This window comes from Diorhabda carinulata, chromosome 2 (assembly GCF_026250575.1).
Source record: "Diorhabda carinulata isolate Delta chromosome 2, icDioCari1.1, whole genome shotgun sequence".
Taxonomy (NCBI): Eukaryota; Metazoa; Arthropoda; class Insecta; order Coleoptera; family Chrysomelidae; genus Diorhabda; species Diorhabda carinulata.
In genome coordinates this window covers 25,925,932-25,944,087 of record NC_079461.1, presented here as the reverse complement: position 1 = coordinate 25,944,087, position 18,156 = coordinate 25,925,932, and the positions used below count along the sequence as shown (strand labels likewise).

Sequence of the window (18,156 nt, the reverse complement as noted above, 5' to 3'; positions counted from 1 at the left end):
TTCTAATGACGATTAGAAATCATTCTGATTACTAAAAAATAATTATTGTAACCATTAAGAAAAAAGTTTATAGTTCAGTTCAATTTACATACATACCCTATATATATATATATATATATATATATATATATATATATATATATATATATATATATATATATATATATATATATGTATATATATATATATGTATATATATATATATATGTATATATAAGAAAAAAGTTTATAGTTCAGTATATATATATACATATATATATATATATATATATATATATATATATATATATATATATATATACATATATATATATATATATATATACATATATATATATATATATATACATATATATATATATATATATATATATATATATATATATATATATATATATATATATATATATATATATATATATACATATGCATCTAAATGTTCTTGATTTTAGGTCTCTTCTGTTTCAAAATTAGTTTTCCTGATAGTTTTTAAAAGAAAGATAAATTTCGGCTTTTCTTTAAGTCTTTATCAAAATATGATTTTGACGCTGAGGAGAAGGTGGTAATATGGAACCCCTATTTGAAATTACGTTCCAGAATCATAATTATGTACGCTGTTTGATTGAAATTTAGTGGGGACACATCTCAATTATGTTCAGTATAAATATATAGAATGAAAATATCAATACCACACGTAACTTTTTGATACCGCACACGTTCTGCAAAAAACTCGGAACTAGCTACTGGTGAAAATGTGTTGGTAATATGGAACCCCAATAAAAAAACTCTCTCTTTAATTTAAGTGAAGATATTTCTTGAATTCATATACACTTGAAAATAAAAAACATGTTTTAAGTGAAATTAACGACAGAAATCGCAAATATAAAAGTCTTTCTTGCTCCCGTCTGAGCACTCAGCGTGCGCCCATATTTTGCACATTTGACAACGTATCCATAGTTCACTACTTCTGTCCTGCGAATACTTGGCCTCGCAAAAAATGCAGAATGCATCGTCTCTTGCATCAGGTAACACTTGAACAGACATGTCGACATCGGCGGAGGAATCGGAAGACACGTTGGAAAGGCTGTCCTCGACTGAATCTGAAGATTCACTGTCATTTGTCTTGGGTTTCTTGCGTTTTTTTGCTGCTAAGTCTCGAGCCCTTTATAACATGTTTCCGACCTTGTGGCTTTTTATGACCTCAATTACCAAGCCCTAAACTTGATTGGAGGCTGGAAATTGTCTTTGCTTTACCAGCCTTTGCCACTGAAGCTTGCAAATCTGATTTATATGGCGAGCTGGTTATCACTGCTGATGACGTAACTTTCTTGCCTCTTTTTGACATTTTTCTTTTCGGCTGCTGAGGCGGAGGAATGTTGTCAAGTTTTGTTTGGAATTCTTTATGTCTGGTGTCGAGGCATGCCCGGTGTCTGGTCTTGAACTAGGTCCTGCTTCTGCTAAGTCGACATCGCTGCCAGTGCGGAATTATTTTCCTAATTCCTTTTCAGATATAGAAGAAGGATATACGTCGTATGTAGGTGTTTCGGCAATTGTATTGTTGCGACCGTTGGGCAATGCTTCATGCTCAGCAGCGATGACGTCTGCTTCAGAGAAAATATTCTTGTTACAAGGATAGATCCCTGTCTTGGAGAAACCAATTATTGCTATACTTGCGGTCTAGCATTTAACATAGGCGTTTCCAAAAAGCTCTGCTATATCGTAGGGTCCTAAACGACGTTCGTTCAGGCGCAGCCACATTCGAATCTCCTCACTGTAATGAGTTTTCAAGGTTCCCATGAAAGTCTTGTCCAATGGTTGTAACTTGTGTGTAGAGTGAGGAGGTAGGCACACAATAGTGACATGATTTTCTCGAGCCAGCTCAATAATTTCCAAGTTTCTTGTGTGAGAATAGTGGCCGTCTAGCAACAACAAGACAGTAGATTCTTCCGAAGGCCTAGTATGTTTGATAAAATGTTTGAACCAGTCTGTAAATAAATTGCCTAGCACCCATCCTGAAGAATGACACTTTCCTATAGATCAACCTGGTGCACCTCTCATTAAAGCGTCTGTCATATTTTTGCGTGGAAAAATTAGCATAGGGGGAACAAATGTACCTCCAGTACTCTTAACGCAAATAATTGTCATCAGGGAATCCCTTTCTGCAGCTGTGGGGGCTCCAATCTGCCGTTTGCCTTTGAGCCCTACGATTTGCGGAATTTTGCTTTGAACTATCGTCAGTCCCGTTTCGTCTACATCGTAGGCACGATCAACAGCAAATTTCTTCTTATCACATTCTGCTTCCAGCATTTCAAAAAAATTGTTTACAGATTCACGATTATAGCCACTTGTCCTCGCATATGACGTTCCGGTGGGTTTACGAATAGCCAACATCCACTCATTGCGCTTCAGAAAGTGATCCAACCAAGCTCGTACCGCTACTCTTTTTCCGCCAAATAGATGCTTAATTTCATTCCGTACAGCTCACTGATAAGCTAGACTTTTTACGTCACGTCGAGTTAAGCCGTAGTATTTGCTTTCCATTACAAGCAAATACTGAACCAACTGTTCTTCAAGGTGAACTGGAAACACTGGTTTCCGTCCTAATTTCTTCCGAACAACTTGTTTCGCCGAAAAATCGGTTTCATGCACGTACCTCTGAAGAGTTGTTTTTGGCACTTTAAACTGTTTCACGGCACTTTTTAGTCCAATTTTTCCTGTCCTCACAATTCGCACAGCCTCTGCCATATTGTCCTTGTCCCAAGTCTTTCTCGTACATTTACTTTTTTTCGCTAGTTGTTTTCTAGGCATGTTGATTGAAACTGAAAAATATATTAACATGCTAGCTTCACGAAATCGAACTATGGTAGGTAATATGGAACCCGGTTCCGTATTTCCGCCATGTATGGGGTTCCATATTAACAACAGAACATAAGTAAGTGAAAAAAATTCTTACTTCTAAGCTTCTAAGACCTGTGAAAGTATTATAAATTTAACTGCCACATATCACTACCAACACACAATATTGGTGACTGGCAAAGGGAGACCCGAAAAACTTACTTATAACTAACAAAAACTATGCAATCATTAGGCCACTTAAAAATTTGTGTTTTCGTTTGTTCGTGTAATCTCAAATTATTCAACTTTAAGCAAACCGTTGGATTTGTAGATTCCTGTGTGGCTTCGCCTGTATATGAGTATCACGCTTCTGTTTCTGAACATTAGATGCCGCTTTAAGTTCCAATTTTATTATGTTATGGGGTTCCAAATTACCAGCAGGGTTCCATAATACCACCTTCTCCTATATATATATATATATATATATATATATATATATATATATATATATATATATATATATATATATATATATATATATATTTCACGTTCTGTGTTTCATTCCATTACCACCTCATTAAATCAATCAATTCATTGAGGAAACATTAGGATTTGACTAGATGATTATGCATCATCCATTTCAAATATTCTCACAATTTAATTCAATAATTCTAAGACCCTCAAGTAGCTTGAGTGCCGGCGAAGAAAAAGAGCTGTCAGGAAATAAATGACTGGTATACGATTACAAAACATAGAACGAATGGTCCACCTTTTTTAGAGAATCAAAAATTTCATACACGTTGGAAAGGGGATTCGATTCATATTTTCCCAATGTTGATATTTGATAATCATGACGGGTGATCTATCGATAAATATAAATACGCAAATTATCAGTGTCAAGTCATAATTTGATTAAGATTGCAATAGTTCAAATCGTCAAATTTTACAAGAAAATTGAAAGCTGACATATCGACGACTAGGCTAGATTTCTACCTGACCACTGGTTCGCAGTTGGAAGTGAGGATGGCGCCAGTTAGCATTCCCTGAGGAATGTTTAACTACATGAACCAAATAGGGACGCTCTTTGACGTTGTCTTTAGTTCGAGTCTCAAACCGAGGGTTGTTAAGCTGCTCTGATGAGACGTAATAACGTCGAAACTAGTCAGTAATTACAACCTCTCCTTGCAATTGCGAGCCATTGGGGATGTTAATACCGACAAAAAGGTCAATTGACATCAAGATCTTTAGAGGAGTTGTAATTAAACATTCGTCGAGGCATTAGCCATGAGAGTAATTATATACTCCTTTGAAGAGCGGCAGGATACATTTTCGAAATATTGAATCTCGAAATTATTTCAGAGGTGATTAGTGGAGAAATTTTTTATTTTTATCCTAATCGATGAAATCCGTGCCGAAATGACTCATGCGCCTAATAACACAGAATTAGGGGGGTTGTGAAAATAAAAAATATCAGATTAATTCTCAGATGGCCACTTACCTCCTACAGGACCTAGAGTTTGAGCATTATTTATCAAATTTTCTGCTCCTTTCAGAGTAGTTGTATCATTTGTATCCACTTTTACAGTTACTCCTTTATATTGAGACCAATTTTTCAAGCAATAAGCTTGGTACCCGTTACTGATACCTCTTCTGGAGTTTAAAATTATGTTCGTTGCTCCTTTGTTAATCAGCCAATTGGCAACCTCAAGACCAAATCCTCCTAATCCCCCTATCAGAATATACGATTTCGATGGACTGAATAAAATTTTTGGGATTGCTGAGATACTTCGGATTGGCGTTGCAAAAGGATATAATTCTTCCTTTCTGATTTCTAACAAAACTTTTCCTTTGTGTTTCCCTGTTGCAAGATATCTGAATGCTGATTCTACGTCATTTTCTTCAAATACAGTACTTGGTAAAGGTTTAACTACTCCATTGGCTATGCCTAAAAATAGAAAAAACATTTTTAAACAAAACTATTCATTCTTCATAATTTCATGTTTAATTTCGCAAATTTCATCAACTCAAGTAAAATTTCAATTCACTATTATAGAAATATATCCATCTGTCAATTGGGCTTATATGTTTCTATGAACACTAATCGATATTTGCTTGACAATTCAAGACAAAATTCATATTACAAGTAGCACAAAACTACTTGTGGTACATTTGCCGATTTCTAATAAGAGAATTCCTGCAGATGGAAATAATTCAACAAATACCAAGTCAGGTCCATGGGAACGTAACGATTTATATTGATAAAGACTGAAATAGCTCAAAACATCTATTATTTTCTAATATTCGTGAAAAAACGGAAAACGGTTTACGAAAGCCATATTGGTTATGAGAGTGCAGCGGTTCGATCGGTTTTGTCAATACCTACTTAAATAGTATAGATATTTGCCGAAACTCATATTGAAATGTATGTTTTATCTCATTGACGAATTGAATAATTATAAAATTTGATGAAACTGATAAAGATTTCCCTAGCAATAATTGTCCCATTTGGTTTTTGATAAAGCGTTCCGACTGAGTTTTAGTTCTTAGTTTATAAATTATTCAGTTACTAAGAAGCAAAGGAACATTTCCATTTTCTTCATTCGATTTGTTCCAATTGCCAGTTTAATACAAAAGTCACTACTGAAAAAATTGCTTGGCATCACACATATTGTATTACCTTCTGAAACTAAGCGTTGAATTTCATGTTTACATTCATTTTGAGGGTAAAAGAATTGATCCAGATGAACTCCATGAAAACTGATATTGCGTAAAAACATATTGGATGGTATTGGTGCTGAATTCATCAAGTCCACTTTCCCAATTTCTAAAAATCGGCCACCTGATGCTAGACACCTCATGGATGCTTGAAACAGATCACCGGCTAATGAATTTAATACTAAGTCTACTCCTCTTCCATTTGTATTCTCTTTGATCATAATTTCAAATGATGCATCTCTGGAATATCCTAAAATATAAGTTAACATAAACATAAATATGTGATTAACCAAAATTTATTCAATCATTGATATAGCAAACATATTATTAGTTACAGGCAATTAGAAATGTCAGAAAACTGTACAAGAATCAGAAAATCAGTGTCGGATTGAATCACAACGTGATAATGAAATTTACACCGGTCAATGGCAATTAAGATTAGTTATTTTAAAACGATATGCCTATATGTAACCAATCTGATTGTAGTATTCTTATAAGAAGAAAAAAAGTATAACATTATTACATAAATTTTCCCAAAATAAAATTTTTATATTTCGTAATAAAAATAAAATATTATCATGATAACTACCTACCTATATGTTTATCATCGATAGATGGATACAAATTTTTCAAAAAACTTCTTTTTTCAGCGCTACTAACGGTAGTAAATATTTCGCAACCCATAGATAAAGCAATATTTATTGCGGATAGGCCAATACCACCCGTTCCTGCGTGAATTAGAATAGATTCACCCGGTTTCATTTGTCCTCTTATTATCATCCCATAGTAGCACTAAAAATTAGAATATTCACTCTATGCCCCATGAAATTATGAAGAAGAAATATCTTATCACTATTCATAAAATGGTGCTGTATACATATGAATATGAAGCTGGAAATTCTCTTGTCTTTCAAACTAGAACTTCCAAATTTTAAGTTTATTTTTCCTGATAGCACATTTATTAAGTGTTTTCAAATAAAATGTGATAAAAAAATTCCGTGGATTGGTAAAGCATTGTTTTTCAGCTGTTCAGGCAAGGGCTGGGCATAAATAGTTATGTATGTATCAAGGTTGGTACGTAGATGGTTATGCCCTTAGGTCTGGGGTCGCCAGCCTGCGGCTCGCGAGTCACATGCGGCTCTTTGGATGTGAAGTTGCGATTCTTTAATTCCATACGAAACTATTATTGATTTTACTTTATGGTGGATATCACAGCGAAATTAAATGAACTATATCTAAAATTGCATAGTCTGTGTTTTGGTAGAATTCATTTTCAATTTTTAAAGCAATATCGTGATTAAACCAGTACAACTGTTGACACGAATTACTTTACCACAATTATAAATAAAATTTAAGATAAATTTGCTGATAGATTTGAGTAATTCGAAACAAACAAAACCACTTTATTATTCATAGTGAATCCTCATACCCAAATAACGAGATCTACATTGAGCCATTTAGAATTGAGACTGGATCTCTAGATGGAATTGATCTATTTAAAATCAAAAGTAAAATTTTGTGAAATGGAGAATTTCACGAAGTGGAAAAGCAAGTTAGAAGAGTTGAAGGTCCAGAAATATATTTACGTAAAGCAACAACAGTGAACAGCTTTTAAAGGAAAGCAGCGAGTTGAGGCTCTCTTATTCGACGCATGGAATAGTCTTCCAGATTGCTAGAATGAAGTGAAGAAGTGGAGTGGTGACTATCTTCGAATCGACATATTTATGCGAGAAAGCGTTCTCTTGCAGGAATATGATAAAACCATGCAACTATTGAACTATTGAATTTGTTTGCCCAATTGTTTCTTATTGAAGTACAAGCTAGGATGTTAAGTAGATGTTCAATTGTTTTATGGGTTTTACTTAAATGATTAGTAATTATCGAATAATTAGATATAAAAATGTATGTATATTATCTAATTATTTAAGAAAAATATTAAAAATATATGAATAAATAGATATTATGCCAGTACTATTGGCTCTAAAAAACTTCCAAATTTTGTAAATTGTGATGTTTGGATATCTTGACTCAAAAAGCCCCTGCCTTATGGTGATAGATTTACAAAGCCGAGGACCTCTGGCCCGAGCATTAGTGTGTCGCCTGAAGGTATATATCTATTACTACCCGTTTTGTATACAAACTTTTATGTCATTCCAGCTTGTTTTGAATAATAAATACTTTTTTCCTATACTATAATTAACGCATTTTGATAAGGTTATGAGAGACGTATGTAACAATTATCAAAAAGTTATTGGCTTTTTGAAAACTTTTATAGTATAAATAAGTGTACAAAATATGGATAAATGTTTTGTCGGATCTCTTGAAGTACCGCAGGAGACTTCTAGTAAGCCATATTTGCTGATTCTTCTACATCTATTTGGTTGGTTTAGAGAGAGAGAGAGAGAGAGAGAAATAACTTGTCAAAAAATTGTTATAATGTGTAGAAGAAAACTTGTAAAAACTAAAAAACAAACATAAAAATAACTAAATCAAGACAAAACAACTAAAATAGAATTTCAATATTCAGAAGAAAATCACAATGACTAACACAATAGAATGTTAAGGAGATTCAACGACGTGAATGGTGGTTTTATTTAATAATACGTTGGCTTTAGAAACGTTGAGACAGAGAAGATTAGAATCGCACCATGATTTTAAGAGTGATTAGGACACTACATATGGTTCTTTGAAGTGCCGTGAGATCAGAGTTGCTCCAAGAGAAACTAGTTTCGTCTGCAAATAAACATATTTTACCATTAATGTTTAGATAGGCGATGTCGTTTATAAACAGAAAAAACAAAATAGGGCCTAGTACTGAGCCTTGGGACAGTTCACATTCTATTGGCTTGCAAGAAGACATCGTATGCTACAACGGTAATATGTGTTGAACCATACGAGAGGTGTTCCCTGGCACCGTAGTAATGCAATTTGTTGATTGAAATATGATTAACATAATCGAAGAAATAAATTCTGCGGTATGGAGATCAACCTTCGTCGTTGTTGATAGAATAAAACATTGGAAGTATTTCCCTTTAAGTAATTATTAACTACGTCCTTAATACAATATCAGAATACTTTGTTTACAAAACAGGGACAAAAGAAATAACTATTTTTAATTTATTTTGGTTCGAACATTTTTCAATTGCGACATTACCTTGGCAATATTATCGTTTACTTTTTGTTGTTATGAAAATAATAATGGAAATATTCAATGTGTTAAAGTCAAAAATGGAATAAAATATTGAAAAAGAATATAACCAATTTTTAAAGTGGATGTCTGAAAATTTTCACAAATCATATGAGTATTCAAATTGAAATGCATAAATATACCAAAGAAACAAATCCACTGTATTATTTCAAAATATTTGTAGTCGAACAACTTGTTACAAAAGTATGCTAGTCCCTCTAAATGTTCGCAGCATGCTTTGGTAGAAATGGAGGATCTATTAATACCCAAAGAAACTCCACAGTTGGTAAAGGATATTCCGAGGACTTTTTGTATTGAAAAACGTATTATCTAGATCTGGCAATTCTACACAGAAATAGTCTCCCAAACAACGAATCATGAGTGAGCTATTGTTCCAGGAAATTTAGCTATCAGCAGAACCCAGAATTTCCAATTCTATATGAGTATAATCAAATAAATAATATATTAATGTTTCTAAATCTTCTTGATTTTAGGTCTCTTCTGTTTTTTAAATACTTTTTGAAAGATAGATAAGATTGGCCTTGCGACTTTCCTTCAAGTCTATCTTTCAGAAATTATTTAAAAAAACTAATTTTGAAACAGAAGAAACCTAAAATCAAGAAGATTTAAAAACATAAACCTATCAAAACGTCCAAGAAATAAGAAAATATAGAAATAAATAATATATGAATATGAATAAAAGAGGATAGTCCCCAAAGTTCCTGGCCTGACCTATAGTTGGCTCTAGCTGCTTGATAAATACCACTGTATTAGTAAGTACACAATTTATACAATAAATACACCGCTACTAGTTGAGAGTCCGGCCTCACATTCCACAAGGTTTCACTCGTGCACCATATCGGGTTTTCCGGACGAATTTTCCAGCACTTTTGGTAACTTCTTCTAAAACTTCTGGCGTTATTACAGCGTTCGCCCGTGAAAATCGGCTGACATTTTCATATCCGACCTGTACAGAGTGCCAGAACTGCCGTTTGGTGATGTAATAATTGTAAGTTTCCAAGCTCAATCGTCAAGTACCTTATCGATGCTGTTTTATGTAGCCAGCACCCCTATAAGTGAACGTTTTCAGTGAATTTTTAAACATGGAAAAAATTAGTCATCGTCATCAATACTTTTATTTGAAAGGCCTCAGCCCAGGCAATGCTCCTTCTTTTCCAACGGTAAAATATTAGGTAGCAGAGTTTAAACGATTATATATATATATATATATATATATATATATATATATATATATATATACAGTCGAACTCCAATAATTCGAACTGCAAGGGACCATAGCAAAAGTTCGAATTATCGGAGTTGTGCACATTTACATACATATATGTATGCATTTCGATGCATCTTTCCATTTTATAAATAAATAAATATGTTATGGGTATATAACATGTTTATTTATTTAAAATAATAATTTGTATACGTTTGAAGAATTTTTGGTCCTAAAAAGGACCGATTATTTATCTTAAAATAAAAAAAAATACATATATTTATTTTTTTGTAAAGAAATCAGCTATGCTAGATTGCTTCATGCTGACGATTTTTTCCTTTGAAGCAAATCGAGTGATTCGACAAAATATCGTCGTCTTACCTAGAATCTGAAGATTCGAATTTTTCAATTTTTTTCAACACTAACAGTTCGAATTTTTTAATACCTTTGTACATACATAATTTATACAAGAAAAATTCGAATTTTTCAATTATTCGAACATCAAAAATTCGAACTTTTCAATTATTTAAACGCCAAAAATTCGAATTTTTCGGTAATTAACACAGAAAATACGAATTTTTTGATAATTCGAACTTCAAAAGTTCGAATTATCGAGGTTTTTTTACATGTGTTAGTAATAGGAATGTCAAGGGACCGACGCAAAAGTTCGAATTAACGAGGAATTCGAATTATCGGTGTTCGAATTATCGGAGTTCGACTGTATATATATATATATAATATATATAATAGCGAAAGTAAAATTTTTTAACTCACTATTAAGTCAACTGAATTCATTCTAAACAAATTACAAAAATTATTATTTAAGTATAAAAAATTCTTACTGTAGAATAAACACATGGAACAGTAGCGGCTTCTTGCAACGTCCAATCGCTGGGTACCTCCCACGTGAATAATGGATCATTATATATTTGCAAGCTTATCGACTCGAATCCAGTAAGACCCATGACTCTTTTACGATTAATAGTCACACCAGAATATTCTAAGCCTAAACCAGTAGTTAATGGACAAGAATGGATTCCAATGTATGTTTCTGATGCAATTTTTCCAGTAGCCGTCATAATGTCTTTGAAATTAAGAGCCGAGTAATACACATAAACTTGTTCACTTGAATCGAAAAGTCTAGAATAAAAAAATGTTTACTGTAAGATATGAAAACTTTTTTATTTATTCCATTTGAGAATTAGTTTTGCAAATGGAATTCAATTTATCGTCGAATTTGTTAACTTATTTACGGGAAATAATTGAGTCCCCCAATTGATTCTAGCCAGCTAGTTTATAAAAATACCACTCTCTTGTCGTATTTATTGGGTCAATATTGTATATAACTATCGTAAAGTCCCATTTTCCTTTTATCTTTCAAAACCTTATGGTTGCATTCCACTCAAATCACACAAGGATTGTAAGACGCCTTATACGAGTGCCGATCTCGTTGCTCTGCGCCCAACTCATTTAGTAATGGAAACGACTATATAATATCACGTCACATTCTTACTTATTGTGTATAGATACGGTGATATACCGAAGTCTTAAGACTGGCTACTTTCACACCAGTGAATGTCAAAATTCATATAGTCGCTGGATATATGTTCAAAATGCAATACCTGACACCGAAAACCGGGATACCGTCCAAATTTTCCCGGTATTAATACCGGTATTCATCTTAAAAATACCGGTATTGAAACATTAGCGCTAGTTGAGATACACGTTTCACGAAAGCTTGATTGGAGGAAACCCCCATTTACTTCAAATGAGATCCCGTCCACTGTAGCTAAAGGCTGTTAGTTCATGCGGAGTGTTTTTTCAGTACGTAGACACAAATTCCGAGTGAAATTATATGTAAGTAAATTTGGTAGAACTGGAGATCAAGTACCATGAAGTATGTGTATTCTAGATAAGATATTTGTCTTGTAAAGTGAACAATTTGTTTATTTGCAACATTTTGCAATTACGTTTTATTCTGAAAAATATCTACATGCACTGGTGAACGATATTAGTGTTAATTTTGATTGTAAATGTATGTAAAATATCCAATAAATATTATATACTCGTACATAAACGTCAGCACTATTAAATATGCTGCAGATAAATAAATTTCCTATAATTAAAATAATTGTTTTAGAATCAAAATAATGAATTCAGAATCCAATATATCCAAGAACACAAAAAAGGAAGCGACGTTAATTCGGTTTGGCAATATTATTTAGTTGCTAATTAAGGGCAAGTAGCAGAATGTAAGAAATGCACAAAAAAAATCAAATATCAGAGAGGATCCACAAGTGCCTTCACACCCACTTGAAAAATATCGACATAACATAAATTTAATTAAAAACTAAAAGCAATGTAGCAGCAGATAATGAAAATTATGCGTCTTATTCTAGTAAAAAGCTATCAAAAATATGAAATTTTTATTTTCAAAATGAAAAGAAGGAATAGTTATGTGAAATCTTGGCTCGTATGGCTGCGCGTGATGGACTACCATTTAGTATTTTCTGCTCTTTGGAGGATATAACAGAAATACTACATGCAAAAGGGTATAATAATCTACCAAAATCAGCTGCAACAACAAAATCTATGATCACTGATATAGAAAAAAGATAGGAATATGAGTTATTAAAGAAATGTCTAATTTAAAATCGAAAGGCAACTGATTTAGCTTAACATTCGTCGAAAGGATTTCGGTTTGCTATCGGAGGTATTTAAACATAAACGTACATTCTACTGGAGGATGTATCCGGAACATTGGACTAACCTGTTTACATGGAAAAGTGCTAACGGAAAAATGTTTGGAGATTATGAAAATAAAATTACAAGAATGGTGCCTCAGCTATGATAAAACTCGGAAATTTGATTGAAGTCGAACATAGGTTATGTTTTGCACATGGCAACCACTAAGCTGTTAGAGATGTCCATTACAAAAACAACTCCAGTTTAGTGACTGTTGATGCCGAAATTGCACGAATTGAATCCCAATCTAGTGATTGTGATAGTGATATAGAAGATGACAATGACATAGAAACTGACAATGAAGAAGATAAAAAGATTACAGATTATGGTGTTGTCCTAGAGTTTGGATCTGTTGACAATGAAATAAATTTGAATTATGATAATTTATCCCCGTTGGTAACAAAAATTAGGAGTGTCATTAAAATTTTCAGGAGATCTCCAACAAAAAAAGATCAAAAAGATCAATATTCACAAAAATATGTAACACTACAAAGAATTGAATTTGCAATTGGATGTCATATCACGATGGTAAGCATTAATTGATTTAAAATCAAACATAGTCTTTTCTGGAAAGAAGTTTTTATCAATTTCTGAAAAAATTGATGCATTGTCACTCATTAAATTAGCAGTCGAAGTAATATGCAGAAGAGATTTTAATCTTCTTGTTGTAGACGCGTTTAAAGTTTAAATTTATAATTGACACGCTTGCTTAACAAAAAAGTAAAATAAATATTGAATTAAATGCTCTGAAGTATAGAATAATGCAAAGACGAGCAAATATATCTCAAGTTTTGCAATATTCACACAACGCTATACCAGTTACATCTCTTTCCGCTAATAATACTGCAACTGTTGCATTAAAGAACTAATTAGTAAATGTAATTAATAAAGCAATGACGAATGTTCCAAACCCAAAGAAACAAAACAAAAGATTAGAAATAGAACATAAACTCAAAAAAAAAATTACAATGTTGTGAATAGCATGGAATTAGGGGGATGCATCTAAAGCTTGCTTATGAATACTTGTTAACAATACCACTAACAATAGTGGAGTCAGAACGAGCCTTTTCGATTGCTCAACATATAACCACAAAAATAGGATCGATATTAGACGACGGTACGTTGGATCATATATGTTTTTTGGAATCATATTTCAATTTATATCAAAAATAATAATCATTTGTAGGAATTAATAAAATCTCATCTAGGGAAATTCACAAATCACGTGAATTGATTACGTGTGTGAAGCTTATTAAGAGTACCATTCTCATTCGAAGTTTATAGAAGTCTGAGTTTTCTATTCCAACAACAACCGCTAACACATTTTAATTATATATACGACTATATCCGAAATCAGGAACCAATTTGAACAGAAGAAAATTGTGTTTGTAACGATAGTAACATTTTTGTTGCTTGCAGTAGAAGATTCTCTTTCGCGGCCGTTTTTTTAATAGAAAATAACTCGTGTTTTTCAGTAAGAGATTGATGTGTAAAAGAGGTAGATTGCAAGTCTTCTGCGATATTATTCTTTATAATAAGGTTTTCGGTATGACCTCTGCTCAAATTTGGTTCGGAAGTATTACCAGTTTCGTTGTTCTTCGATTTCAAAAGTATTGACAATTTCTTCAAGTAGTCTTTCGGTGGCGATAATTGCTATTTTCAACGATACACCTTCTGACCATTTATTTGTAGCGTTATGGTTCATCCATGCAGTTAGCATATTTGGTATATCCTGGCTGCCCTTTTCAACTAAGCCTTATGTTTGACTGATGAACTATTTTAACATGTTTCCACATAACGCATATTTCGTATATGACTTCATTACTGAATCCTCGGCTATTATCTTATTGCAATTTTATTGAAGCATCAAAAATTGTAAATATGGGAAGACATTATACGCTACTTCTTCCATCGCCCCAGTTTTCAAAGGTCATCGCTGGAACATTATGAACTAAACTTATATCTTTATTTGACTGCAGATCTATAGGATCAACTTGACATCTTCAGTTTAATTTAGAAATGATGATTGGTTTTACAGCAATACCTTCTTAGGGGCAATGTGTTTCATTAGACGCTATTTCCATAAATTCAAATACAACGTGTTCTTCCTCTATGGCCTATTCTGGTGTGAGCTCTATGCAGTATAATGAACAATTCGTCATTGGTAACATAATACTGTTCATTCGTTTCTCCCGATTTTAATGGTACTATCAACATTTCTTTAAATACTAATACCAAAACGTTTTAATCGTCTGTAATCCAAAGGTGTACTTAGTCTTAGCAGAAACCAGTATTTCTTGAGGAAACTAAAACAATTGTTTTCTCGTATACCTGCAATTAATGCATTTAACTTTTCAAGAAAAAATCACTCCAGTATCCATTCTGTACAAATTAGGGTATCGCAAAAAAATTAAGAAAACGTTGCTCCACCATCAAACTTTGCATAAAAATGCAAAGACAAAGCTTAGTGACTCCATGATGAACAAAAGAATTTGCGGGAGACGGCCAGTCACCTCTTTGTAGGCTCCTCTGATTTAGACCAACACCAGAGCATATTTATGATTGTAGGCATACACTGATGACCGAAAGTGAAGAGTCTGAAACTATTGTGCGTGCAAAATAAGCTCGAATTCTAGAGAAACATCCCAGTATCAGAATTGATTCTTTAAGAATCTATTAGACAGTACAACGTGACATGGTGAAAATGTGATGTCGAAGTCAAAATGTGCAAGATCGTCCTTTAGATCAACCATAAAAACGACGGCGCCAGAAAATATTACATAAATACATGATCCCGTATTGCAAAATAAATAGTTAAAGATAATAGTCCATAATACCATGTAATACATCATATACTTATCGTCAATGAGTGAAAATTGTTAGTATCATGGATATCACGAATGTTAATACCCCATCGGAAGGGTTGAGCCTATGGTTTTATAACTATTTTTCAATATTATATAACATTCTTGTTATATATTTGTTATATATGTAGCACCATCTGTGTTACAGATACCGAATGAATGTACTTCATAATCTATCTACGCGTTTTTTCTGGGCGATTCTCTCATTCCGTTCGTTTTTCTCAGTTCTCACATAGAAATACAATTGAATAGACTATTTCACAAGTGCTTTATAGCTAAATTTGTCGGTAATAGGCTTAACCCGTTCACGAGTGTAACAATTAACATAGAGTATTAATAGATCCACACAAATAAACTAAAAAAACACAAGAGAGCCACAGCAATAGCTTCTTATTATACCACAAAGGAAATATCCAAAGCTGTGAGATCCGGTGACTGAGCTAGCCCTTCCGTTGAGACTTGTCTTTCAAAAGATCTACCACTTTATTTCATCTTCCTGCAACGTAACAGTGCGGTTGTTTCAAATAAGTAAAATCTCTAGAAATAACTATCTAGTTGGTGTTAAAGAAAAACATCCAACAATATGGTTGATGTGGTTTTTCTACATACTTATTGCATTCGACGAAACGTACGTTATTGAAAAAATCTCAACAAACTCTCTTTTTATTATTTTAAATAGATTTTATCAAAAAGGTTGAAATCAAACCCTTTGTCGGTATGGCATCATTTTAAGTAACGAGTAGCTAATATAAATCATAATCTGTCGCTTAATTTTGTAACGAATTGATAGTCCAATGACATCAATGTTACATTTCTATTAGAATAAGCATTTCTCAATAATAAATGATATTTTCATCCCTTCTTCATCTTATCAAGAGATTTGATCTTTGAAGTTGAAGCTCATTTTATCAGAGTCCTCTGATTCAGAGTTAGATATTATTCTAGCAATGCGGTTCACTGGGAACTATGATATAGAAATTAATGAATAAAACTTCTTCTTAAATATGTGTTCAGTGAATATTACCTCCAATTATTGAAAACCCTTAAAAATTTCAATTATCCACTTATACAGTAGTTAATAAATATATATTGCAACTTACTTAACCCTTTCGAAAGGTCGTTCTACCCATTCTAATGTTGACAGATCTCCAATAGTAGATATTGCTACAGCAGCATTGCCCACTTTTTTCTTGTCTAACGGTTTTACTGGAAGAAATACGTACGTTCCCCAATTATTGTCTCGTATAATATTGAAAGTTAAATCTTTTATAATCTGATCTCTATAGAATTGATTATCCATTGAAAATTTTTCATTTTTGTCCCCCAGAAAAACAGCCCTCATGATAAGTTGACTGGGTTCCATCAACAAACATTTAACTAATCCCATCAGACCAGTTACCTCTTCTTGACTCACCAAGTAAACAACATGACCATCTTCATATTTTGACATACTTTTCAGTTTTTCCAACCAATCGAAATTGGAAGTAGAGACGTCAACAATACTGTAATTCACAGGAATCTCCTTAATAGGTCGCAATAATATTATACTGCTTCCATTCGTAGTGGATTTGAAAATAATTTCTAACGATTTCTCTCCAATTGCACTTTGCTTTCCTATGTATAGAATGAACCCATTACTAGTTAAATTATTGACTATACTGTTTATATTTACAGATGATAGAACAGCTTCAGTAATTACAATAATTTCATACTTTTGGTCTAGGTTTTCGAGAGTACTGATATTATAAAGTGACGTAGTCAAAGTTTGCTTATCAATAATTGGCTTTAAGTGAACACTAATTTGTTCTTTGGTATCATTATTGACGATTTCACATACATTTATATCTTTAATCATTCCAAGCATATTCTGTACTACAATTTGTACTGCTATGTGTAACGAAGTCTTCATATCGTATAGGTTGTCGGTTGTTGATTGATACTGAACAAACTCATGACTTTCCAAATATGGTGGTTCCTGAATATGCTGTCTACGTGGTGCTTTTGAAACCTCGTGTCCAATAATTTCCACGGCACCCGATCTTATAATATTCAAGGTTTTATTGTAATAAACTGGAATACCTAAAATTAGTATGAATCATTATCAAAACAAAAAAAAAACAAAAAAGCTGGGGGAAAAGTGTCATACACAAATTTTTCATACTTTTCGATCGGTTTTTGATTCATATGCTTTGTTAATATAGATATTTGGAGAAAAAATATATTTGAATATTCTCAGACAAATCTTAATTGAATTTCATATATAATATAAATATTAGGTTTATCGGAATAATTATTTTTATCAAATTTATTTTTCCTTATCCTCACATCTGAAATATATTTTCTATGACAAAATTTCAAAATTTTACTCAGCATGTATACTTAGAATAAAGACTCTTCTCCTTTGTGCTAATCTTAATCACTTGTTTTAGGATGCAGCAATGACATTCATGAAACAAACAATTTGTTACAGTTACTTGTTAAACAAAACTACTCCCTACCTCTAAATCTCACACAACTTTTAAGTAAGATAACCGTCTTACTTTAGTTCTATTAGTAAATTTTATTGTATTAAAATTAATATTTGA

General features: G+C 32.6%; 1 protein-coding gene across 2 annotated transcripts in view; it reads right to left on the bottom strand.

Annotated features, from left to right (window-relative positions):
- The window catches only part of LOC130890836 (fatty acid synthase-like), a 55,917-nt gene that overhangs the window by 13,504 nt on the left and 24,257 nt on the right, over positions 1-18,156 (bottom strand). For both annotated transcript variants that reach the window (XM_057795203.1, XM_057795204.1), the window contains exons 11-15: positions 16,672-17,650; positions 10,805-11,102; positions 6,144-6,342; positions 5,513-5,800; positions 4,334-4,780 (exon numbers count right to left, since the gene is read on the bottom strand). In XM_057795203.1, the coding sequence (XP_057651186.1) occupies positions 4,334-4,780; positions 5,513-5,800; positions 6,144-6,342; positions 10,805-11,102; positions 16,672-17,650 (2,211 nt within the window). The remainder of the gene's footprint in view (positions 1-4,333; positions 4,781-5,512; positions 5,801-6,143; positions 6,343-10,804; positions 11,103-16,671; positions 17,651-18,156) is intronic.